Genomic DNA, 27,069 nt, shown 5'->3' with positions numbered 1-27,069 from the left:
CATATTGGAATGAAAGTGTAGCCCACACCTTTTTTATAACCACTAGGTGGCGTTGGCATTTTGGAATGAAAGTGTACAGCTTTTTCATAACCACTAGAGGGTGGAATATATTTATCAAATTTGAACGTTTTTTTCCCCCCCATTTGCCCCTATACCTATGTATAATGCGCACTATTGACTTTTGACAATTTTTGGGAGAAAAAAAATGTGCATTATACATGAGAAATTACGGTAACCTAGTCGCATTGAAACACCTTTCCGAAGCCTTTATAGAATTCATACAACCTTTCGTATAAGTACATAAGGTCATGTCATCTCGCTAGGATAGGATAGGAATGGAAAGTTCCTAAGAAAAAATAAGAATCGGAGGAGGCACTTAGCTTGTTGAGAGGCACTTAACCGATTGGGGGTGTAGCGTTGAATTTTGCTGAGACATTTGTGTTTACAGTGCAAATTTTGTTGAGGATTGAAATAAACTTTGGTTTCCAGTATTTGTTAATTTGGTTAACTCTGCTAGAGGACGTTTGGTGACATTTTCCATGGATCCAATGGTGGTCTGTGTCGTTATATATCATGCCAAATAACATATAGCATTGAACATACACTGTATATTGTAGATGCTGTCATTATATGACATCTTGTATCATCAGGATTGATCCCCCCCCAAAAAAAAAAAAAAAAATACACACCTCCCTTATTTTTATTTAGTTGGTCCGATGTCAAGTGTGTACTATTATTTAACAGTTTAGTGCTATTTTGGTATGTCAGTGTTGCACTTTAACACTTTTCCAGCCATCAAAAGCACTTGTCGCTCCTCTCTTTCTGTTAAGTCTAAAGCACTACATCATGTCGACATTTAGTTTTTTCCCCCTCCCGAAATTAATGGGGAATTAATGATTCCGTTATCCCCCTGCTGTGCAAGTAAGGGGGGTTTTGGGGATTCTTTTTTTTAATCGCCCAACCTCTAGAAACTGATTGGAGCAGAAAAAATACGCCCAGTCCCCCTTCTGCCAGGCTTCACAATGGAGGCGCTGATTTTTTTGATAGGGGCCTATGCCGTCAGGGGGCCATCTGGAATTAGAAGTGGATTAATAATTTTAAACAAGGCTAAACCGGCTTGGACTGTCTGTCTGTCTGCTCTTTCCAATGCTTAGCCAATAGTCCGTCTGCTGCCCAAACACATCAAAACAATCTAAAAAACACTAAATGCTCCTAATGAAGAGCTTCGGCTTTAGTTTGTAAGCTTGCCAGGGTATGAAAACATACTTATTTAGACATATTTCACCAGGTTCTATGACTAAGAACAAGCCGGATTAATGCCGACATTTTTAATTTTTTTTTCATTGCTTCACGATTACACGGGCCTGAAAGAATTACTGACTTTCCATTGAGTGCTCTATTAACCCCGTAGTTGATCTGCTTTTTAAAAAAATTGCTTCTTTTTGCTCAAGTTCGGCCGCTCTTTTTGTATTCTGCATCATTACCTGTCAAAATATTCTGCATTCGAACTACGAAAACAAGAATTATCAAACGTTGTGTTTCCAGGACCTTGACAGCTTGCCCTGTCTGTGCTGTGACAGAAAGAAACGTATCGCATGAGGCCGGAGATGTTGGTCTTGGACGCTCCTCTCTCTCGGACAGCTAAAACCAGCAGAACGTTGACCCCAGTCAGAGTAATGATTAGATTTTGGTGCCAGTAGGAGTGTTAACTGGTGAGTTTTGGGGATTTTCGGGGGGCGGGTGAGGGAGAGGGATGATCTGAAAGCAGACGTATTATCACTTGAATTTGGGTACAGCACCAGACCTCGGTAAGCGGCATGTAATTTAAGTGTACATGTGTGTACATGTGTGTGCTTCAGTTATGAGCTTTGCGGTGAGTTTTGTTCAAGTATCAAGCAGTGAGGCCCCACACATCAAAGCCAAGGGGCCCTTGTTTTCTGTCTTAAATTCTCTCTTTAAAAAAAATACACCTTTACAGCAGAATAGAAAGCACTACATTGACAAAACAGACAATAACAGAAATTCATAATTTTCCCTTTTTTAATACAGTCATTATAAAAATGTCCTGTGAATGTAGCAGGGACATTAGCCCCCTTCTGCGCTATTATCCCGGCTGTCTGGTGTTGCAATTTTACACTCCGCTGATTCTGACAAGCAGAAAAGAGTGTGCGTGCCCCAGATTTCACCTTATTGAGGTAAAACAGAGAAATCACTCCCAAGACAAGCTAATTCCAAGACCAGAATTGCCGGCGCACCCGTCCCCCTATTTCAAAAGCAAACATTGAAAGGAGAACAGTGCGAAGTTGTGCACGTAAAGTCCACTTTGTAACTGTGGAAATTAAACTGAGCTCCAGGTGGACCTCATAAACTTTATTCTCTGTTATTTTACTGCTGAAAACATTGCTTGATGTATTGTAAAATTGACTCCTTTAAAGATTTCATTTTTCCCTACTCGAAAGGTCAACTTTCTTTTGTCTCCTTGAAGTGTGAACGTTGACGTTATTGCACGTTGGAGCCAATTGACGATGTCACGCCTTATATCACATTTTACATCAGCTTCCTTCATGGCTAATGTATGAAGCGCATCATGTTTAATGCAGCTGACAGACAAGGCAGCTTTAATGCATAATTGAAGTCCCACAAGAATGAAAACAAAGTGCCTGTGTAGTAGCGTTTCAATGCATTAAACTGTTATTAGCCTCCCCACTCATTGCTATTATTATCTTATGTAATATAGGACATTCTATGGATGATCTGGTACTTTTACAGTAATTATATTGGCCCGCTGATTTCTTGTATAGAATGACATCACAAGGAATATCGCAGATAGAAGTGTTTCATTTCAACCTATAGTTAAAGGCATTTATGTTTAATTTGATATGCTAGGGTCGCTCTGAAACTATAGATAAAATGCTACTTCGATAATGCAGATGCTTATGTTATGAGAAACAACATTTACAAGAATAAAGTAAAATTAGGAGTGGACATGTATAAGATGAGGATCTCGCCAAGTATACAGGTCAAAATCTGACTTTTACTCTCATATTACGGCTTCTTTTTTAAAAGACTTTAAAGACTAATTGTATCAATATTCAGTTTCATCATGACTTGTAACTGACTTTTTTTCTTCAACTTTTATAAGAGAATTATTGTAAAGAGCATACACTTATGAAGTAACACTCGAATGTTAACAAAACAGGATCAAATGTTTACTTAAAAACGTGATATGATTTTTTTTCTCTTCTGTCTTTGCAACTTTTACTTGTAAATTCTCCTTGTTTTTTGTTGTACCGTATTTCCCTAACATGCCTTATATTTGTACCACATAGTTTCCAGGAATTTTCATGAGGAATATGTACTTTTTTCTTTTTTCTTTTTTTTTTTTTTTTATAAACCCTCCATCATGTTCAGAGAGTTCTAGCGTGGTCACTTCAAAGCTAATTCGGTCTGCACTTTTAAAAAATACATATATATATTTAAATGCAACTTCGTAATTGCATGCAATTACGAAGTTGCATGCAGCTATTTTAAAACAATATCATAACATCCACAAAAATAATAAAAGTAAAACCAAAATAATTTGACAAGGGATGAGAGGCTATTTTCTTGTGAAAAGTGACTGTTGTTGTTTATTTGAGCAACAAGTGAGGGTTTCCATCAAAGGGAGGTTTTGGGTTTCGGTGTGCGTCCCCCCCACCCCCGTGAGGCTCTTCTGGCCCATCAAGAGGAAAGAGGTGTCACGGGTCATCATAGCAGGGGATGGATCGAGTGTCTGTGCAGATGCAGATGAAAATATTTGACTATGATACGTTTGAGCAAAGCGGCTTAGTTACGACCTCCGCTGTTCTCCGCCTGCTGGAAAATGTGTGCTGTATTAGGGAGAGACATGCCAATCACACCGGTTCACACTTTAACATCGCCCCCTGTCCCATTACAAAAAAAATAATAAACATTTTTCATTATTATTATTACGAAACAACAATCAAGCTTATCTGGGTCCGTTGAATAGCAATCGAGGGCAAGAATGTCATTGGTTCTCATCCCTGAGAAGCCAAACGGGAAAAGGCAATTATTGTGGCGATTGTCCCATACTGGCATTGAAAAGCTGTCGGCGTTGAAAGGGTTGGGATTGGTTTGGTGGACACCCATGGACCCCATACATTATCCTGGCGTGAGGTCGCTCTGCACCTGGCTTTTCTATCCCCTCTTGTTCTCAACTGGCCCTTTTATACCCGTCTCATTCCTCCAACAACAACAACACCTCTCCCTCATTATTGATTTTATATATATATATATATATATATATTAAAAAAGGACAACGACATTGCTGTGCCAGTAGCAGAATTTGTGATATTTATCCCTTCCAACAGAATTGTTCAAATATGAGCCAGTGTGTTTGAGCTGCCTTTTTAGAGGAAAAGAATATGCATTTAAAAATATGCGTTATATAGAGTAAACCTGTGTTAGAGCAGCTGTTTATTTGAACCTGTGTCACTCGGCAACCGACCTGCTGCAGTTGTTCCTTTTCTAGCAAAAACACACATCATTACAGTAAAAAGCACCTCTGATCATGCGGCTTTTAAGGCACAACATATAGAAAAAAAATCATTGCCCTATTTATTTCTGTTGTTGCATGGCTTTTGATTATACTTCATGCTCCAATCTTTTATTCCCTTGGCCCGGAGTGACTGCAGTTGCACGTTAACACACGCATACAAGACACTCAATCATATTTCTTCTATAGCAGTCCAGCATTAGTTAGTGTGAGAGATGAGTCTACTTATACAGTGCTGCCTTGGGTTACCGTGGGAGGAAAAAATAAAGGATGTGAGCCTTCGGAATTTCTGAAATTTCTCCATAAATTGGTCAGAAAATGTAGCCTGATCTTTATCTAAATCACAAGAATAGATCAACTGAGTATGCTTACACTAATAGCACACAATTACTGTAAGTATATGTTTTCAGATTTCTATAGAAAATAACATGTAAACAGTCACACGACAGGGAGGAAAAATTAAGTGCACCCTTGGATTTAATAACTGGTTGACCCTCCTTTGACCGCAATAACCTCAACCAAACGTTTCCTGTAGCTGCAGATTAGACATGCATAACAATCAGGATTAATTTTGGACAATTTCTCTGAACAAAACTGTTGTCTTAACAAAACTGTTCAAGATTCCTGGAATGTGAATATCTCTCTTGAGGTCATGCCTCAGTGTATTTTCTTCTGAAGCCATTTTGTTGTTAATTTGCTTCTGTGTTTTGGATCATTGTCGCATTGCAACACCCAGTCTCTTTTGATCTTCAGCCGTTGGACAGATGGTCTTAAATTTTCTGCAAAATATCGTGATAAATTTGTGAATTCATTTTTCCATTAATGACAGACAGCAAGCGGTCCAGGCCCCAATGGGGAAAAGCACACCCATACCATGTGATCCCTCCACCATGCTTCACAGTTGCGATACATTTCTATTTTTATTTTGGTGTGCTGTGCACACTGCTGTGCCGTGTTAAGAATTTAGTGATTCTGATGCCATGATCGATATTGCTTGTTGATCGGATTCCCTATTGAGTCTCTTATTTATTCTCATTGGGTGAGGGAATTAGAGGGTGAGGGATTTCACTGTTTTTATATATTTATTACTGGTCAAAAGTTTTAGAACATCCCAATATTTTCAGCTTTTTTAAAATTGAAATGTATGCAGTTCAGTTTCTCATTTTACTCTGAAATGAATGCACAAAACAAATAAACTATTCAAGTTGCAAAAGAAATCATGAAATCAATCTACAAACAAAAATGTATTCTAAACCTTTGACAGCTGAATACACATTATCTCTGAAATGGAAATAAAATGTGTTTCAGAAACTTGTCAACTCTGATATGGACGTTTCTATAACTATGTGGCAATTCATTGGACTTGAACTATTTGACTTTCAGTTAAAAAAAAAAAAAAACACTTTCGACAAGTAGGAATATCCATCAAAAGCACACAAAGCATAGGCTTAATAAGTAGACTTTATTAAGCAAATCAGTGTATAGTGACAAATAAAAGGCATTCTATTCTATCAAAACTTTCAAGCAGCAAACAGCACTTCGGGTTATTCCTCTTATTTTGAAAGTCAAAGTTTCCCCACTTCTGGTGGCGGACTCTAACTTGACGGCAAAGGGTTCATTAAAGAACGTTACAGCAGGGGCGTAGGGGGTACAACTGTTACAGGGCCCTGAGCATTTGGGGGGGGGGACCCTGGCTGTCTGGCTGGGGGCCCCAGCCCCGTTGGCAAATAATTTCTGGAAGGAACTAACCCATTTCCCTACCATGATGGTGTATGAGTGCCCATGATATGGTGCAACGTCACATATGCGCAAATCACGTAAATTAGACTCCTCAAACAACAAAACGCATACAAAATTAATAAATGTTTAAGGTACTTTATTTATAAAGATGAACATATTTCCTTAAAGGTCCCATATTTAGGCTATTTAGACCTCCATAGAGTGACTCTCTAACATGGTATTAGTATAAAAATGTCAATTTCATTGGAAAAAAACCCACCTTGGTTTTGTCATTCAAGTGTCGAAAAAAGGCTGACAGCTACTTCTGTTTGACCCAGTTCTGTATCCGCTTTGTTCATATTTGGCTAAGACCGCCCCCTTTCCTCTGATTGGTTGCCTCTGTGTAGAAGACCCACTTGTGAGAGCAAAAGTGTTATGTTGACTGCTGGCTCGAGAGCGTAAAAGGGAAGGCGGAGATCTTCGCTAGTGATGTAGATAAGCTTGAGACATTCGAATGACCAGATTTCAGGCCTCGGATGAAAAACATCTGGAACTCGGAATGCGTGGACTTTTTTAATTCACATTTCACATGTTTACTGAGGCACCGTAGAGACAATATTACATCCCAAATACTAGAAAAAGTTGGTTTGGAAAAATATCTCCCCTTTAAACAATAAATAACTTTGTGGCCTTTTCTACCTACAGTTTATAGTATACTATATGTCTTAGTCCACACCAGCTGTGCAACGAATTTGGTCTCCAGTTCTGCTACTGACGTCACACGAGACGTGGGGGCGTGTCGATTTTGCCGATGAAAAAAGGGGGCGTTCCCAGGGCTATTACTTATTTACCAATTGCTCCAAAATGGATTGATAATATTAGAATGACTGTCAGTTACATTTTCTTCAGTAAAAATACAGAAAGAGAACTATACAGATAGAGAACTTTTTAGTGAAATGTAGACCATCTTGATGCTGCAGGTCCTTTAATGAGCATTGCCCTCTTTTATTATGCAGAGGTGATGAATATTTGAGCCTGAAAACAAGCAAGAGAGGGAGAGGGTGGGTACTCTTAGGTGTATGACTTTTCCCTGAATCAGGCCCATTCAGACTGTAGTTTTTGATGCTGCGATTACTTACAAGTGGGCATATACAATACTGTAGATGAAAATGTTTGCGCCCCGGACTGTGTATGTTCGGTTTAATGCGTCATAAAAGACTACTTTGCTTTCCTTGAGCGCGGAGCGCCGGCCCCATTAAACACACCCAAAGGCGAGTCAATTGCTCATTTAGCATCTCTCTCTCTCTCTCTCACTCTATCTCGCTCTCTCTCTCTCTCTCTCTCCACCCCCCCCCCCTCTCTCTCTCTCTAAGACGAACTACAATCGGAGAACATCTGCTTGGCTGAGTCTGCCCCCCCACCACACACACACATCCACTCTGGGGGCCCATTAGCGTGGCTGCGTGGGTTTAGAAATTCATCAAGTGTGTTCAAACACTCCCTCCCCTGCCAGATGTTGAATTAACGCTATGCCACTGTATATGAGTTAATCTATCAGCTGGTGACGTCAGTTCTAGAATTGCTGCTTTGAGTTTTATGATAAAGAGTCATCTGTGTTCATAGATTGGTTAACTTTAGCTATTACATTTCTCTTTTGGACGTCATCTCGTCATCAGCGGAGGCTGAAAAAAGTAACCAGCCTGTTTGGACAAAGTTAGGAGTAAAAATGACAGGTTTTCAAATAGAGAGTAAAAGTAAAAAGTTGTCAAGAAAATGAATACTCAAGTAAAGTGCAGATACCTGAAAAAAAATTACTTAAGTACAGTAACAAAGTATTTATACTTCGTTACTTTCCACCTCTGATAAGGAAGAGTCATCCTACATCCATTACAGCGCATCGGGTTGTAGAAATAGCTTAAAATTTGGTAACGTGTATTAAAAGAGACTTTCACTCACTTCCTCGTCGTACTTTACCTGCAGGCAATGCCCTTGTAGAAGCGACGGATTCAATGGAAATACCTCGTAAAGGGGCCCAATGGAGGAATAATTGAACTCGCAAGACAATGGCTTTGCATGACAAAAAAATGAAAGGCTCACATCAAGAAAGCCACATTTGGCACAGAAAGACGCACCGTGGATTGAAGGTATTTTTCTCGGTGCATATTCAACGCGCCGCTGGAGGTGAAATAAGCATGGATAAATGGCAAAGAGGTTCATCAACTTCCGCGCAGAGAGAAAGTTGGATATTTTGTTTAAGATTAGGAACTTGAGTCCAAATGTAGGAGGACTTTAACTTCACCCAACCTGTCAACTTAAATGGAATGATAATTAAAAAGGTCGAATTAATCAAATATGTATGTATATATAATTTTTTAAAACAATTGCAGAAGTAAAAAAAAAAAAAAAAAAAAAAAAAAAATTGTCATGCAGTCAAGAAAATTCAACCTACGGCCTTTTGTCACAATGCAAATTCTTAACCACATTTCCACCTACGCATGGATACTTCACAGCTGCTACACCATATTAATACATTTGGTACCACTTAACATTACCTCGAGCCAAGTAAATGGATTATTTTATTAACATGTTATAAATAAACTGCTGTATCGCTTGGCAAATAGTGAGCGCCTATTTATCTCCATTTTTATCATCTATTATTATTATTACTATTATTATAGCTTGTTTTATCCGAGATTTAACACCAACGCAACAGACAAAGAGTTGCAGTATTAATAATTTACAAGCAACGTAATTATTAGCACATTCACTGCCATTGACGGCTTTAGAAGTCAAATATCCATGTTAACTGGGAAGGCTGGCAGTGAATGAGTTAACCACTTTACACGACATCATGCAATGAATACAACATACAGTAGGTGCAAATTCCTCGTGGTCTGACAGTAGACTCTCTCAAATGTTTTTGGACACACGTCACGTGCTCAGAGATCAGCTGCATAAGTGCCCTTGAGCCTTATAATGCAACTTGCCAGCTTTATAAGCCTCACGTACTTACTGTAAGAATAACAACAAATCTTCCTATAGCATGAACTTAAAAAAACATTTTTTTTTTATTAAAAGATGGTGCACATAATGTAGTGGGTTGGTAACTAATACATGTTGTCGTTGCATTAATTAATTAATCAGCTCCATACAGGGGCCTGTGTGTGTGTGCGTGCGTGCGTGCGTGTGTGTGTGTGTGTGCGCGCGCGCGCTGGTTGCGTGACAAAGGGCGCTGGGGACCTGCTTGTGTCGGGTGATCCTCTTACAGAGCGCGCTCCTCTTCCGCTTAGCTAGCAAATACTCTTCAGAGGAAGGTGGTGGCGGTGTGGGGAAGGGTAGTTTTGACCAATCAATCCGATATCAAACTTCAGCAGGCAAGCCGCTGAAACAGCCAGTCAGTAGCAGACCCTCACTCACTCTTTTTCTCCCCCGGATGGAGACGGTTCGGTGGTGCCAACAGCCAGCTGCCATCATCCGGGTGCCCACTGCCTCAACCTACAAAAAAAAAAACAAAAAAAAACTGGGGAGTGAAGACTGTAAATCCGAGACAGACAGTCAGACAATACACGCACGCTGCAGCATTGTTGTGATAGTCTTTACGCACGTGACCGCCACTGCTTTCTAATCCATTATTGAGAATCAAGCACAAGATCGAGCCTTTCATATGTGTGCGTGTGTGTGTGTGTGTTCTCCCTCTCTCACTCTGCTTTCTTGGCTCGTCTCCTGCTCCACTTTCTCGTATATTCACGCCGTTCTTTACTGCGTTCGTGTCGATGCGCGCTCCAGTGTTTGTTTTCTTCAGCAGAATTAATACTCTCCATGAATGAACATGTGCTAATGGCGTCTTTTACGCACGGATTTGTCTCGACGATAATGCAGGTCAGAGTGCAGTTAACCAACCCCGCAGAATGACAAAACTCGTCAACAAACACAGCGTTGACGCTGTAAAAAAAAAATAAAAATAAATAAATAACACGTATCCATCCGTCCATTCTCGCCTTTTTTTTCGGCAAGCCGAAAAAAGTCGCTCTCATTTGACGTTACTGCATCTGAGAGGAGGAACTTGAAATGCACGACTAGACGAGCCGAGGAAGGAAGGAAGGGGAGAGGGAGGGAGGCTGCAAGAAAAGCAATCAAAGGAATGAACGCACTTGCGCGCAACGTAGGGAGGGGAAACAAATGTGAATCATTCTGAAATATTGGCTGGGAAGGATGCTGCTGCTGCTGCTGCTGCTGCTGCTGCTGCGCTGTTTTGAAGGAGAAAGTGGAGCTGTGTTTCATTCAAACCTCATCACCATGTGTTCGTTGAGCTTCTCACGCCATAGTTTTTACAGCGTGTAAATGAGGAAAACCCATTTGGTCGTGGGTATGGGAGACACTTTTTTTTGTTTGTTTTTTGGCAACACGCACACCTCATTCCGCGGTCCTCACTTGCATGCACGTTAGTACCGCGAGACCCACCCACCTCTCCTCTTTCTCTCTTTTTTTTTTGCTCCCCCTTTTCATTGTGAAAACAAATCATGGAGAGGAAAAAAAAAAGTTGCCATGCGTCTGCAACTTTGACGTGAAATGAAATGTCTGGCACGTCACGGTGGATGACTGCATGCACACACATTCGACCGAGAAGACACTAAGATGGCGTCTCCCTTGGTGTCAAGTTCAAGTGACTTCTTGCAGTCGGACTCAAACAAGCACGAAGGGAGCAAGCGCACCAAACCTGGCGCCGATAATGATTCATGATAATAATAGAAAAATCATCATCTGAAAAATTATTTTGTAGGTTTTGCTTTAATTCCAGTCCCCCCCCCCAAAAAAAAAATAATCATAATAATCACATTTGTTGTCTCAAAAGAAAGCAAATAACACAGTAGCTTTTAAAAACAAGGGACCAAATTTTGCCTGGCGGTATATATTAGCTGATACAGGCTAAGGCATTAATGTGGGCCTTCTCTTGTAACATTTTCTTTGCCTCAGTGTGGCACAGTGACACATTTCATGACTAAAACATTTTTTTCCCCCTCCTCCTCGGAATATGACCCATATCTCGAAGAAAGTGTTACAACATCACATTCTTGCTGTGCCTTTTTTTTTTTTTAAATGTGTTTGTTTTTGTTTTATACAGACTATATTTTTACATGTTTGCTATGTCGATGAGGGGCAGGCATAAGAAAAAGTCGTTGTTTTTTTTAAATTAAGGTATAGAAAATAGCATATAAAACATATATTACTTAAATTATGTAATTAAATAAACGTATTTCATATATCACTGTCACGAGGTACCTTTTTTATTATTTTGCTTTAAAAGTTAGTGCTGGTGGTCTGAAATTGTTCTCACAATATACTTTGTGTCTGCATAATATTAAATTCTTGAGAATAGGTTACAATGCAATGCTGTAACTCTTTTTGCAATCCCTCAAAAAAAAAAAAAGTCCCACATAGATCTAGAATTCCTTTCACTATTTTTTTTCAACATACAAAAAAAGCCATTTTGACAAGTTACTCACACATTAAAAAAAACACCAAAAAACAAACAAACAAACAAAAAAAAACAGGCATCATCAAACTGCTCTAAATGCAAACACCACAACAGAGAACACGCTTAGTTTCCACAGAATTACGTTTAAAACAATGCAGGCTGACAGACAAAAACAACTTTTTATTTTCTTGTGAGAGTTCCATTGTTGCCAATGCACACATTTAAAAACATACTTGCACAAAGAGATTGCTGGAACTATTTAAAAAAAAAAAAAAACAAAGAAAAAAAAAAACAAAGAAGCCATTGTTGGCGCATATATTTGGGTGCATGGCTCCCAATTTGAAATAAACTGTCACTTCGATTTGGAAATCTGCACACACTCGTCTGTAATACAAAGAGTGCAATAGGCTGCTTTTTTTGTTCTTCTTCTTCTTCTTCTTCTTCTTTTTAAATGCTACAGATTGACATCTATGTCTGATTCTATTAAAGTAAAATATACAAAAGCAAAGTTCAAAATTTGAAGCCAAATAAAGATATCCACACAACCGTTTTATAGCTTCTCAGCTCAACTCCTTCCTACAAGGTCACACATGTACATGTCAATGGTCTCATAAAGAAAATATAGAAGTGATGGGGGAATATCTTGCATCATATATAGACAAATCCATAATATCCATATAAAGTATTTATTATTCGATGCAAATAAGACACGTGTAGGCCTACTGGTTTAAAAAAGAAAAGAAAAGAAAGAAAGGAAAAGACAAAAGGATACAATCGCCATGTTGGAGCTTTTGTTGTTGTTGTTCATTTGCTCTATGTGAAGCTGAGCCCAAACTGTACAGTTGTTGTTAGAAAAACATTTCCATAAATATCACTTTTTTTAACGTTTCAGAACTTATACCCATAATTAAATTACAAATTGATAAATATGGCATCATGGATATGTATTTACAACGGCATATTAACAAAAGGCAACGTTATATCAACGGCAACAATCGTAACCTAATACCACATTATTGTTTTTTTTTCTCCACCCGAAAAACGGACGTTGACAACAGATTCGACCCCATCAAACAAGGAAATACATTCACGAGTATAATATTTATTTATGAATTTTTTTTTTTTGTAATCTTTTAAAATGTGTTCAAGTTCATGACAAAAAAAAAGACTTTGGCACGTTTCTTAAGACTGAAGTTCCAACAATCAATTGAAAAGGCGAAACAATTGCTGCCACCCTTTTTTTATAATAAAAAAGAAAACAGAGTGAAATAATCCTCCCTTTTTATTCTTTTTATTTTTAAATAAAATTTTGAGAAAATACATAAAATGAAAAATAAATCCTTTTTTTTTTTTTTTTTCCCTCCTGAAATGTTTTTCAACTAAAAGGGCGGGGGGCGGGGGGCACAATGACTTAATCTGAGAAAGTATTCTGTTTTTCCCATTTATTTTCGTTTGAATCCCCCAAAACTGCGGAGTAAAAAGTCCAGTTTTGGGTAATCCTGAGCTGGGACGTGGCCCGCTTGCTTCTGCTTGTCCCATTTTGTTTGTGTATGCTTCTATGTAAATGTGTACATTTATGTGTGTGGAGTCAGGAAAAGTCTTTTAAGGGTTTCAGTCGTTTTTTGTTTTTTTTGTTTTTGTTTTTTTAAATCCATATCCGCGCGCTCCCTCCACGTCGGGATTCGGCTGCTTCTTCTTCTCCATCTCAAACGTACCATTCGTTAAAGTTAGGCGCCAGCCCCTCGCTGTGTCCGGATGTGTTTTGCACGGCCGACGGGGGCGTTTTCGTGGGGTCTTCGCTGGAGGCCGAGGCCAGAACCGGGGGTGTGGACGACTCGTATCCAGAACTGGCAGCCGGGGACGATTCCGACCCTTGGGACTCGTGAACCTTCATTGGAGAGGATAAATGAAATGACTTATTATTATTATTATTATTATTATTTTAAACTCACTAGACTTAAGTCCGTACTAAACTGACGTGCACAAAAAAAGGGGGAGGTGAAGTTTTGAGTTGGAGTTGCACGCTCAAGGGGTTGCGCGTGCGCTAATGTGTGCAAAGCCTAATGAAGACGTTAATTACCTTCATGTGTTTCCTGAGAGAGCTGGGGTGCGTGTAGGACTTGTCGCACACTTTGCAAATGTACGGCTTGTCCGACGTGTGCACGTGCATGTGCTTCTTCCGGTCGCTGCTGTTGGCGAAGCGTCTGTCGCAGCCGTCGAATTCACACTTGAACGGCTTCTCACCTGCCAGGGAGGAGGACAAGCATATGATGCACACACACATATATATATATATATATATATATATATATATATATATATATATATTTTTTTTTTTTTTTTTATTTTTTTTTTAAATACGCAGACATCGTGCAGCTTTATTATATAAGAGCGTAAGCTCCTTTTTTAAAAATTTATTTTTATTTTTTTCTGCAGAGAGGGGATGACGTGCTACACAACTGGGCTAAACGCAGCTTTTATTTATTCATCGCTCTCATAAACTCTCACTTTAGTCAACACTGAAGCAACAGTTTACAACTCCACTCCAACTCTGCGCGCGCGCACACGCACACACACACACACACACACACACACACATACATATATATATATATATATATATATATACACACACACACACACACACATTTCTATCGTGTTTGTCCTTACCCGTGTGCGTTCTTTTGTGGATTTTCAAGTTCTCCGAGCGGGCGAATATTTTCCCACAGCCCGGGAAGGGACACGGGAAGGGTTTCTCGCCCGTGTGCACTCGGATGTGGTTGACGAGTTTGTACTTGGCCTTAAAGGACTTCCCCTCCCGAGGGCAGTCCTCCCAGAAGCAGATGTGGCTGCTCTGCTCGGGCCCGCCGACGTGCTCCATGGACACGTGCGTAACCATTTCGTGCATGGTGCTGAACGTCCTGTCGCACGTCTTTTTGGGCCTGTTCATCTGGTGCTCGTCTATCCACTTGCACGACAGTTCTTGCTTGATGGGCTGCCGCATGTACCTGAAGAAAGCCCCCGCGCCGTGGTGGTGGTGGTGGTGGTGGTGGCTCGGCACGTTCACGCCCATGTTCATGTTGATGGGGTGGTTGTAGTTGTGCAGCTGCGCCGCCGCCGCGCCGTACGGGTCCGTGCGCGGACTGGCCACCGGCCGGTACGGGTCGGCTCGCCCGAAAATGTCCCCCCGCAAGCCGAGATGCATTTGGCCGTTGACGACGTGTCCGCCGGGCGACGAGTGGCTCACTCCCTGGTCGTGGAGTCCCGGAAAGAGCAGATGTCCCGGGGTGTCTGAAATGCCCGGCGGCCCGTGGAGGCTCCCGGCCGAAGCCGCCGCGAACAGCCCGTGCTGCGCGCTCGGCGCGGCCGACTCTCCCACGCTGCGGTTCCGGAAGAGAAAGTCCCGCGTGGTATTGAACGCCCCGCCGCCGTACGAGCCCACCTGGCCGCCGTGCGCGTGTCCCAGGGCCGCGGCATAGCCGCCGGCTTGCGGGGTGAAGGCTGACGTCTGGCCGGAGGCGATGTCGTGGCCCACGGGGCTGATTTTGAACGCCGCCGAGTGGGAGGACTCGCTGAACGGGTTGAGTCCGTGCAGGCCGGCGTCCCTGTTGCTGATGTCGTGGTGCCTTGGTGCCCCGAAGCCGCCCACTCCTAGCGACGCGAACTGCGGACCGCTATCGAGAAGCATAGTCATGAGCGTGGGAGGAGGGGTGGGGTGTTGGAGGGGGGGGAAAGGGGGGCCAAAAAAAAAAACTTAGGAGAAAATAAATTTAAAATCCAGTTTAGCGGAGCGCGCGAACTGCGCCGAGATTTGCCGCACCGTCAAAAAAAAAAAAAAAAAAAAAAAAAAAAAAAAACCAACAAATCAGCCCCCCAAAACGGGGAAAAATCCGTGTAAAGAGTTGGGAGGAATGGGCAAAAGTCCCGTTGATCGCGCTCCGTGAGAACGAGGATCAAACTTCCCCCCCTTTCCAGGCGGATGATGTCCTTGGACTGATAAAGTCAATCACTCACTCCCAGAGCATAAATGAACTCGGGAGGCAGTGCTACGACAGCCAATCGGGGGCCGGCTCCCCGCCTCACACGTGACCCTCAGCGAGGCCGCTCATTGGCCGCATTTACAGTGATTGGCACCGTTGCCTATTGAAGATGGCAGCTCGTCTCTGCCGCCTCCATTTGATTGGCTCTCGCCGGCGTTATTTTGCAGGTAAATACAAGCCGTCGGAGTTCCCGGCGCCAGTGGGTGGACGCGCAGCCGGGACCCAACTTGGACGCCGCCGACTCCCGAATAATTTGGGACTTGTACACCGTAACGGTGTTGCGTAACGCTATTGACAATTACGACTTAGTCAAAACGCATGAATGAATCAACAGCTATCTAGCTAGTTTTTATGCTACCTTCAGTGACCGTCTGAAATCATAGTTCTTGTCACTAATGAACGACTTTTTACTGTATCCATGCCTCTTGTTATATATACAAAGCGTCTGTCTGTCTATCTATCTATCTATCTATCTATTTATATAAGTCTGTTTTTCCTGGCATAAATCCAGATAGTGGCTTTCTTGAAGCAGCTTTTTTTTTTTGCTTTTTTCTCTTTTTTTGGGGGGTGGGCTATTTTTTCTTCTTCCAGCAAATCTCAATAGGGTGTAAGACGGTGGAGGGTGGAGGGAGTGAGTTGAGGGGTTTAGCGGGCTGCAAGCGAGGGTGGGTGGAAATAAAAGACAGACAGTAAGATGGCAGTAATTGTAATATCCTGAGATTTTTTTGCGCTTTGCCACCCTAAAAAAAAAAGGGGGGCAGGGGGTGCTGCATTGAGCGTCTTTCAGAGGGTTACCGCTGACTCTCTACAGGACACATTCAATCTGATCAAGTTCAGAGACGCGTTGAGTGCTTCAAGCGGCGCTTTTTAACCGCGAGCCTTTCACATGCCCCCCCCCCCCTCCCCACACACACACACATACGCCCCCGACACCCCTCTTATAACCCATACACACATACACTCTCAATCTGTCCCAGGAAGGAGCTCCTCACATTCTTTATTTTTAAGGGAGCTCTCTGTAAACCCCCCCCCCCTGAAAAAAGAAGTTTTGAAAATCAGCCCCTTCATTTGTCGTCCTGCTCTCATCCCATCATCATCCATCCATCCACTCTCCACAACTTTTTCCATCTCCCCACTCATACACACTGGAGAGGTGAGTTGTCTGACTTTTCTGCATGACAGTGAAGGCAGCATGTGTGATAGCTGTATAGTTGTTTAGCCTTGGAGGGACGGGGCTGCATGCGTGATTTTTTTATTATTTATTTTTATATATATTTTTTTTTTAAATTATATCTTTTGGTACATGGTGTGGGTCTGTTTGTATTTTAAAAGTTGGCACTTTTGCAGCATTTTAACGCCAAACCTGCAAAAGGTGGAGCAAAAAAAAAAATAAAACAGCGAATGTGATCCATCGCATATAGCTGCACACACACACACACACACACATACGCCCCTCCCCTTTCCTGCGCGCGCACGCACGCACACACACACGCTGTTTGCTTCCCCATCCACTCTCTCACACGCGTTGTCGTGCACGCGCACACCGTTGAGTCCGCCGCGTTTGCAGCGCGAGATTTACGGCGACCTTTCTTGAACCCTCGCGAGCGACGATGCAAGCTGTTTAAGTTCTCCTCGTCTCTCCTCCATATTTTATTGCCTTGTTGGCAGTGCGCGTTCACGAGGCCACGCTCCCTCGCGCCCCCCGAGCAATTCAGAACTATGAGGATAAAAATATGACTTGGGCAGGAGTGACAAGCGTAGGCACGGGAAAGCAACTGGTGCTCATGTAGACTTGTTTCAATTCATTATCATTATTTGCGAAAATGAAAATTCGAACGCGATCACTGGAGCCTCAAGAACTTTTCCATCACACAAAAAGCAAAGCTGGGACTCAAAATGACGAGAAATATTATTACTATTACGCTGTCATATTAATATAAAATGTTTACTTATGTGTATATTTGTACACTATGGTATTTAGTATAATAAAACCGATTGTGCCACTTTACCTTCTTTTGAATTGATTTCTGTCATTTTTTAAAAATTTCATGTTTTCCACATTTTAATTCCTCTCTAGTTCAATTGCTAGAATAAAAGCAAAGATAATTATTTATTTTCCCATAATTTCACCATGCACCAAATGTAACAATTACATGGTGTTTGTAATATTATATAACATTCTTACCACGGGGTGTGCTGTGTGTAATTTTATTATTTTGTTATCTTGGCTCGGGATTACCTCATCGGGCCGTTTGTGTGGGGGGTGCCTCATTGCTTATAACATAATCCCATTCCAACTGAGCATGCGCGCTATGCTAAACTATGACAATATCGCAGCGGTGCAATAATGTAGTGCACACCTCACGTGAGCGGGCAGGCCCACCGATCCATGCATGCATGCTGCTGGAATTCAATGGTAAAGCAACGTTTCGTATTGCATTTCGAGTAGATTGCCATTGCAGGGCAATTATTTAACAAATAGATGCTTTGGAATTAGGTTCTTGCTTCACAGGAAGCTGCCCAACATGACTTTGAATAGCTAAATCTAATTTGTTGAAAATATGAAGATTTGGGAAGATTTGAAGCAATTGAAAAATATTATTGTGGTGATAGATTGTACTGCATCATGCTAAGGGGTGTTTCTATATTTGTTATAGCTTGTTTAGTTCCATGAGAGACCAATAGAAGCAGCTCTAAGTATTCTGCTGTACAATATGTCACAATAATAAACATTGTGAAATGAATGCCTCTCTTTAGCGTTTATCAAAAGTGAACCTTATTTGTCGTGTATTGTGTTGGATCTCATTGGGTTCCTATAATGAAGAATCCAGTGAGTCAATGTGTCTCATGCCTTTCCTCTAAAGATACAGACACTTGCAAACAGCTTCATACAGTAATGCTGACTGAATGTTGCATTGTCGGGATGAATATATGCACGTTTTGTTGTTGTGCCGCCTAATCCGACTCCCAGGCTGTGTTCACACCCATATTTGCAAAATAGAATTGTCGTCTTGTTTGCGTTCTATTTTTGCGCGGGAGGTCTTTTCGAAGCGCTGTGGATTTCTGACAGTATCCCAACAAAATATGATGCCATTTTGGCTCACTTGGGAATTTACCGTTACAGTAATTAGCATGCAACATTTCCATCCTCTACTTATTTTCTGCCCCTTTTCCCCCTGGAGGCTCATAGTGCTTTGGCCAAATTCACCCTTTTTTTTTTTTTTTTTTTACACCATTGGTTGTCATTCGGGATACACGTATCCAGTTTATAGCTGTATCTCATTTTTAAAAACAAGCTGCTGACTCAGGTTTGCTGTACAGTATATAGACGGTGACACTGACGGGCATGTCATGTGGACTTTGCTTTTTGGCTTACGTCATGCATGCATCATGGTGCGCTTTGCCACTGGCCTGTGCACTGTATATACTGTATGTACTCATGTTAGCGCACTTGTGCAGGGCTCAGGCTATCATTTGCTCGCAGGTGTAGTCATCCACACTATTGGTCTTGAGTGACTGCTTTACTGTGTTAACCTTCAAATGTTGTGCAGTGATTCTTATGCGGCCTTCCACTAGGCAAACTATAGTTCAGTTGTATTTAACTTTAAGGTTCAATACAGTTGCATCAAAGCTTTAAAAACTGTTAGTTTTTTTTAAAATGTAGATGCAATTTTTATCTGACTTTTATGTGCTATACGTTTAAATTGAATCATTATATATGTACATTTCCCCCCCCATGTCGTTAGCCTAATAGCAAAATTACCAAACTCATGTTTTGTTTTCACACAAAAAAGAGAGAGAGAGGGAGGAAAAAAACAACAACAAATTCAACAAGCCAGAAAAATCCAATTGCCGTGATTGAACTTTTTCTGATTATCATGACCTGGATGATGACTGACAATCTACACATAACACAATTTCCAGCAAGCAGATTGGTATTATTATTTTTATTTAACTGATATTGTGACAGTAAGTTAAAAACAACTTGGGCAGTTATGCTAACAATATTTAATTGTGTATGTTCAAACTGTTACAGTGGCTCCCAATAACATTAAATATACTTTTTAGAAATAAAGCCTTGCTCATTTTTGATGAACACTTAGGCCTACTATGCTACTTAATTTAATGACAGTAGTACTTGGACTGCTGAGTATTTATTTATTTTTGGTTAGGTGGTAATTGGTGTAAAAAGTTTAAGAATCACTGATTTAGTGGATGTAGTCCGCTAACTAGCTTCTTTCTTGATTTATAGAAGCGCCTACGCACACACAAACAAACACACACACACACACACACACACACGTGAACAAACATTAATATCAGACACACACACACGCAATTCATGACCAAATTGCCTCAAATGACGCTCTGTATAGAAAATGGATGCATGTTTTCTGTTTGCATCGGTCCGTTAGATAAGGGGTGGGGAACCTGCAACCCGTGGGCCACATACGGCCCACAAGATCAATTGACCCGGCCCAATCCGAAGCACAAATGAAACCATAGGCACCATTACAGAAAGCCTGGAAACATTTAGACCTCAAATGCTCATAAAATCATAACATTCAATAACTATTTATTTCAATTGACGATCACCACCACCCCAACCGCCCTTAAATTTAGCATAAATCTCAGAGGACTATAAAAAAATAACACCAACCATGAATTAGAGGGTGTTCATAAAATAAATTGTACATGTTTTCATGGCATGGTGTGAAAACAGTGGTGTGTGTGTGTGTGTTTGCTTTTTGGTCTTAGTCATCCATTTGTTCCATAGTTTCTCCTCATGTACTGAATTTTGCTCCCTGTGGATGTAACACCATTAATGATTTAATAGGTGCGAAACAATGTACAAGTCACAATAGATTTGGAAATGGCCTGCCACACAACCAACGCAAATGACGACGGAGACCCTTGCATTTGCTAAAATACTCAAATATGATAACAGAAGTCACATGGACTTTTTAAAAAAAACAACATCAATAAATATGCTACAGATTGCTTTACGCAATGTTTAGAAATGAATGAAGTTGTAACGATATCTATAGGCTAATATTTCTGTAATTTTAATGTACACCATTTTGGCTGTTTCCACAAATGCTCAGTTATTATTGTAAACTATTGTGAATGAATTCTATTGTTATTAAACTTGCTGAGAAGCAATACTGTATATTGGACTGAGCATTTTACGGCAGGTTCAAGCTTTTAGTTAACTATAGGCGTAATCCTTATTAGCAGTATGTAAAATAACGTCACAAAAACATGTATGCATGATTATCCTATTATTGGTACCATCTATTGAGATGAATGTCCTAGCAGCTTAAAAAAAATGGTAATAAATGTCAAGTTTTTGACTTGATCTGTGGCTAAAAGGTGAACAATGTTTATTTATTTAGTGTTATTTCCATTCTGTCTAGCCCTTTGAAGTCCAATGAATGGCTGATTGAAACCTTTGGCTTTATTGCCCTTTAATGACCTTTCAACCTCGACTCATTTTCGGAAATACAAGAGGTCAAAGGTTGATCAACACATTAAGCAGGTCATTTACAATCACTTCTGCGTGGGGCCGTACTCTATACTTTGTTGCCCTTTTTTTTAATTTTTTTTTGCTTTGTCACTGTCGAGGAACCTCTGCTGGTGACATCATCATAATAATGTAAAGGCTCATTTATCATAAAAACATCAACTCGGCCTGCTACAGGATGAAGGAATTCAATCTTTTTTCCCCCTCCATGAGGCTGGAAAATATTGTCTATTTATGATAGAACAAATAAATCTATAAAAAAATATATAGTTCTATATATATTTGTTGAGAATAGTTGGAAAGTTAGTTTGTCAGATTAGCTCATTTACATTTTTACATAACTGAGCTGTGCTGCTGCTGCAAGAAGCGAGGCGCACCTTTCATGATTATTAAGGATTTTTATGATTCACTTTTGTGTGCAGCACAGGGCTTAAACGTGTTGCTTTCCACCAAGTGTAATATTTTCCATCAACATTTTTCTCATATTTCTGCTTCTGTAATAATAATAATTAAAAAAATGTGCAGAAAAAAAACCCTACTACATTTAAGATTAAGCTTGCTGGTATTGGCACAACTTTCCATGTTTTGAAAACCTGGAATTCCAATCAGTTTGACAATAATCGCCCTGGACACACAGTGCCTTATTCTCTTTCTTTTTTTTCTTCTTTTTTTTGTGCGTGGAAATATTTCCAGAGGAATTAAAAAGAACAAAAAAATCGACAACAATTGTCTTGTGTTTTGCTCCAGTCATATTCAATCACTGGACTTTGCACACGCTAAACGTTTTTCTTCTTGTGCAGTGGTGGTTTGTCTTGGTGGGCCAAGAAAAGCCCCCCGAGCAATATTTGGAAGTATAGCTGGCACTTTTCAAAGCATTTTCCTCTGCTCGATTTGAAAAGGGTGTCGTGCAGCGAGCGCCCGCGTTGTGCGCCCCCCTCCCCCTCCCTCCTTAAAACAGACCCCAGTTGCCTGTCAATCACGGCGCATTCCAGCCAATCCCAAAGCTCGCATTTAAAAAAGCCGCTCTTCCTGCTGTGCTTTTATAGTTAGCGCCGTGGCCTGTTTTGCGGGGGGCACATTTACTACGACGGTATATTGCCACAAATCAAAGAGGGCAAAAGAAAAGTGCAGGCGGAATGGGACTCGCCGCAACTCTGAGCACTCCGGTGCGTCTTTCCGCAACGAAGTTCACGGCCAACAATTTCACATGCAGATGATAAATAGCAATTTGGGAGGAGATCTTCTCAAAATCCTGTCCCGCGTGCATGTGCTTGTGTGTGTGTGTGTGTGTGTGTGTGCGTGCGTGTGCGTGTGTGTGTATTTTTTTTTATTTTTTATTTTTTAAATCATCTCCAAGTTTCCCGCATGCAAACTTCGCACCCAAACATGACAAGCCTGGCGAGGTTCGGCGGCTGCCCTCTCCCGCGCGGCGTCAACCCCGGGGAGAGGAGCAGCGAAGCCAGCGTGGTGCTGCCACCTTTGGCAGGGGAGCAGTGCACGGGACTCCCCACTGGCACTTCCTTAAAACTCTGCCCCTCGCACTCTTTGCGAGACTACCCCGAGACGAGGTCCAGTGCATACGTTGACAACTCGCTCGCCCGCTTTGCCGACCCGGGCTACTTCGAGCACACCGGCCCCAGGGGCTTCATCCTCGGAGGCGCCATGCCACCGGGCACCGACCAGCTGGCATCGTCCCGGGGGAACCAGCATGGTGGTGTGGCGCGGTACCGCGACTTCGCCGGCTGCAGGGACGCCAGAAGCGGCGCTTTTTTCAGCAGCTACCAGGAGCAGGCCTCCGGCAGCGACCCCGGCCAGATGATGCTGGGTCTACCTGGGGACCTCCTCACCCGGAGCCACCCGTTCGGGGGCGCCGGGAGTCCCAAGGGAGGCGGCCAGCAGCTCGTCACGCAGTTCCTGGGGCTCTACAAGCCCTTCGTGCACCAGCACCGCGGCGCAGGCGCGGGCGCGGGCGCGGGCGCGGGCGCAGGCGCAGGCGGCCACGCGCTCCTCAGGTGCGCCAAAGTCAAGAGCGAGCTGGTGTGCAAGTGGACCCCGGACGGGCCCGGGAGCAAGGCGCCGTGCTCCAGATCCTTCGGGAGCATGTACGAGCTCGTCAGCCACGTGACCGTGGAGCACGTCGGCGGAGCGCAGCAGGCCGAGTGCGTGTGCGGGTGGGAGAGGTGCGCCCGCGACAGGAAGCCCTTCAAAGCCAAATACAAGCTGGTGAATCACGTCAGGGTCCACACCGGGGAAAAGCCCTTCCCGTGCCCCTTCCACGGCTGCGAGAAGGTCTTCGCCAGATCTGAAAACCTCAAAATCCACAAGAGGACGCACACAGGTTCGTGCGTTAACCCGTGCGTCGTATTCACCTTAATCGAATGTGGAGAAAACGAACTTTCTTTGATAGCTCGAGAGCTTTTCTATTGCTTATTTATATCTTCACCGAGCTGCTCCGTCATTAGATGTTGCGAGCCCACGGTCACGTTTAAAAAAATATAGATATTTTTTTTATGACCCCTCGTGCAGCATCAGTGTTTATTAGCGTGGACACGACCCCGCAAATAATGACTCCACCAACCTTTTTATTTATTTTTTATTTTTAAAAATCCATTTAAAACACTTAATTATGATATTTATTGTCTTGAATGATTTATTCATTCATTATTTGTGGCCTCGCCAGGTAGGCACGCTATAGGACAGACGCGCAAATGAAGTGAAAGCAGCGTATATATAGGCACAACTGCACCGGGGGCCGCTCCCACTTCATTCAAGCAAAATTATTAAATAAATCCCGGGACACCGGAGAGCTCGTGACGTGGCCGTTACGCGCGCGGTGCGTGCGCCTCCCAGGGACCATCCCCACCCTCCCGTGCGCATCAGTTGGGGGGTGGGAGGGTGTGTGTGTGTGTGTGTGGGGGGGGGCATGACAGTGTGGGTAACAAGCAGCAGAGAGAAAGAAAGAGAGAGAGAGGCCTATATTTTCATATATTGACATTTTAGTACACCCCTTTTTTAAATTAATCATATATATATATATATATATATATATATAGGCCTGAACATTATATTACTACATGCATGAAAGCAACTGCTGTGGAATTCAAATGACACTGCAGAAAATATACACTTATAATAATTACATTACTACTCACACTATTACTAATATAACGAAGAGAATCGGAGAAATGAAAAAAAAATATATATAAACATTTTATTTTTCAAATCACGCTGCAGTAAATATATATTATAATAACAATGATACGAGTGCTGCTACTAGTAACGGAGACTATTAATTTTAATTTTGACTTGCTAATTAAAAAATAAAAAATAAAACCAACAAAGCTGCTACAGCAGAAACATAATAATAATATTAGTAATAATATAACCCGTTACGTCTCGTGTAAATTGTTTGACTAATGAAAGCAGGAATTAATGACTTGCCCCATGCTGTGAGTCTTATAGCAGGAAACTACATTCACTGTCTCATTTTTTTTTTTTTTTAATGATTACAATAAAAGTCATTCACTTACAAGGCTCTATGAAACCCGAATATGTATTTATGATTATCTGGCCCATGTGTGCAGTGAAGTGCAAGGGAGGAAGGAAGAAGAAAAAACAAACAAACAAAACAAAACAAAAGAAAAAAACATTACAACGATTCTCCCTGGCAACTGCGAGGCAACTTGACCTAAATTTACAAGTGAAAGTCACTCCGCCACTTGTTGCGAGCATCCTTTGGGGGGTGTGAGGTCTTAAATATGACATAGAAATAATAATAATCATAATAAGAATATTAATAATAATAAATACAAGTGCGAAGGAGTCCGTCAAGTAAGAGAAAGGTGACGTGAGGATAAGACAAATCATTAGGTACACCTTGACAATCCTATCAGAGCTGTCTTTGCAAATGCTCACTTTTGACTGGCACTGTGTTAGATATGAATTTTAATCATGTGTGAATAAGGATGGAGAGCTGACAATAGATATATTTTTTTGCACGAGGAAGGGAATACGAGAAACATGCACAGCGGCAGACATGAACATAGTTAGTGAATACCTCTCTGCTGCCAGCGGTGCTTTCAAGGCTGGCATACAAGAGGGCCTAACCCCCCCCCACCCCCCCTTCCCATCCCTTTCTCTGCATGTGCACGTCCAGGTGAAAAGCCTTTCAAGTGCGAATTCGAGGGCTGCAACCGGAGGTTCGCCAACAGCAGTGACCGCAAGAAGCACTCGCACGTCCACTCCAGCGACAAACCGTACGTGTGCAAAGTCCGAGGCTGCGACAAGTGCTACACGCACCCGTCTTCCCTGCGCAAGCACATGAAGCTGCACTGCTCCAAGGAGGCCCGGAGCGGCGCCGGTGTCGGCGATCCCGGCACCGAGTCCCCGCTGCTCAGCCCCGTCCGCGACGTGGCCCCCGTGTCCCCGGGGAGTCCGGACGAGTCGAGGTCGCAGCCCCCGCCGGACGCGCTGTTGCTGCAGAGAGGCTCCCATAGCGGCGGCTGCACCAGGGCCCAGTCCGCCCAGTACCACTGCGGCCAGGCCGGCCACACTTTCCCCTCGGCCCCGCACTTCCAGAAAGGCTTCGTCAACGGATGGTACACGTGCCACAGCGGCGTGGACTCCTAACGCCATCGGACTCTCAGTGGACATGCCATTAGGTACACCCTGACAGGACAGAACGCCGTGCAATAAGTTCATCATTTTGCATCGTTCATCTTTCTATCATAGTTCGGTGAAAGAAATCAAATCGCCGCTGCGAGATTCAAACAAACTCAGTCAAGGATGGGCCGGTGTCAAACTCGAGGCCCGTGGAGCAGATCTGGCCCGTCACATCAGTTTTGGTCCTGCGACATAAAGCAAATCCTCCGCGTCCCCGTTCTTGCTCAAATCTGACACAAAATTGCGAATTGTCTCCACTCTGAAAGTCTTTTTGTTGCCAAATCCCTAGCTTTTGAAAATAATATTGGAAAATAGCTGAAAGAACTTCTATTTTCCTTGACTGTCTGATTTGAAAACGTATCCGTGTATCGTCATAATATGATAAGATGATCATACATTTACACGGTTTGCTAGTCATAACGAACCTGCGAGGGAAACCATAACTGCAAAAAATGAGTTTCGCATCTTCATACAGTATTCTTGACATTTATAGAAAATGTTTCCTTGGCATCTCAATGATCATAAACGGATCATTTTACAGTTCTAGATCGAAGTGGATCTCACAGCTACTAATGAACTCAACTGTGCTATATGGAACTATCACCTTCCTAAATGAACGGCAGTGGTGCACAGAAGTGCACAGCACAACCTCTTCAGCACCTTTATTATTATTATTATTATTATTATTATTATTAGCATACCACTTTCATGAATGTATTTTATAGTGTTATTAAAACTCTTGTATTGGCTCTACTTAGTGCAGGTGTACCTAATGATGTGTCCAGTGAGTGCGTGTCATAGGTCGAGCACTACGTGTACCTTTTTTTTTTTGTTGTGGTTTTCGTGTTACATATTTAGTGATAAGTTGTGAGCCGTGTTATAATAAGCCCCCCCCCCCCTCCGTGTTTTTTGTTGTTGTTGTTTGCTTTGACACGCCCACTCTCACAGTGGGTGACGGCAATTTATTACCCCCCCCCCCCCACACACTTCTTTTTATGATCATGAAAACGACTTCTGCCTTTATATATCTCTGAATGTAAACCCCTTACATTGCGGGGATTGTTTGAATGTAAATGACCAATAATATAACGCC

The 27,069-nt window shown here is 42.1% G+C and overlaps 2 protein-coding genes across 2 annotated transcripts; one reads left to right on the top strand and one right to left on the bottom strand.

Annotated features, from left to right (window-relative positions):
- Positions 1 to 11,990: 11,990 nt before the first annotated feature.
- Positions 11,991 to 15,466, bottom strand: zic3 (zic family member 3 heterotaxy 1 (odd-paired homolog, Drosophila)). The gene is made up of 3 exons (XM_061685653.1): positions 14,421 to 15,466; positions 13,831 to 13,994; positions 11,991 to 13,638 (listed from the first exon to the last, which is right to left on the bottom strand). Exons 1-3 carry the CDS (start codon positions 15,442 to 15,444, stop codon positions 13,456 to 13,458), a joined length of 1,371 nt encoding a protein of 456 aa, XP_061541637.1. The 5' UTR covers positions 15,445 to 15,466; the 3' UTR covers positions 11,991 to 13,455.
- A 2,682-nt stretch (positions 15,467 to 18,148) lies between these two features.
- Positions 18,149 to 26,795, top strand: zic6 (zic family member 6). Its single transcript, XM_061686089.1, has 3 exons — positions 18,149 to 18,206; positions 22,672 to 23,652; positions 25,471 to 26,795. The coding sequence occupies exons 1-3, from the start codon at positions 18,188 to 18,190 to the stop codon at positions 25,941 to 25,943; spliced, it is 1,473 nt and encodes a 490-aa protein (XP_061542073.1). The 5' UTR covers positions 18,149 to 18,187; the 3' UTR covers positions 25,944 to 26,795.
- Positions 26,796 to 27,069: the final 274 nt, after the last annotated feature.

Source organism: Phycodurus eques, chromosome 9 (genome assembly GCF_024500275.1).
Source record: "Phycodurus eques isolate BA_2022a chromosome 9, UOR_Pequ_1.1, whole genome shotgun sequence".
NCBI lineage: Eukaryota > Metazoa > Chordata > Actinopteri > Syngnathiformes > Syngnathidae > Phycodurus > Phycodurus eques.
The sequence above is the reverse complement of the archived record's forward strand: the minus strand, read 5'-3'. Positions and strand labels throughout refer to the sequence as shown.

Bases quoted from the DNA above. Each gene is read 5' to 3' on its own strand.
- zic6 (XM_061686089.1), top strand. The intron at 23,653-25,470 runs GTTCGTGCGTTA...GTGCACGTCCAG, and splicing joins CCACAAGAGGACGCACACAG to GTGAAAAGCCTTTCAAGTGC.
- zic3 (XM_061685653.1), bottom strand. From the start codon at position 15,444: ATGACTATGCTTCTCGATAGCGGTCCGCAGTTCGCGTCGCTAGGAGTG. The intron at 13,995-14,420 runs GTAAGGACAAAC...CCTCCCTGGCAG, and splicing joins CCACAAAAGAACGCACACGG to GTGAGAAGCCGTTCAAGTGT. The intron at 13,639-13,830 runs GTAATTAACGTC...TCTCCAATGAAG, and splicing joins CTCTCAGGAAACACATGAAG to GTTCACGAGTCCCAAGGGTC.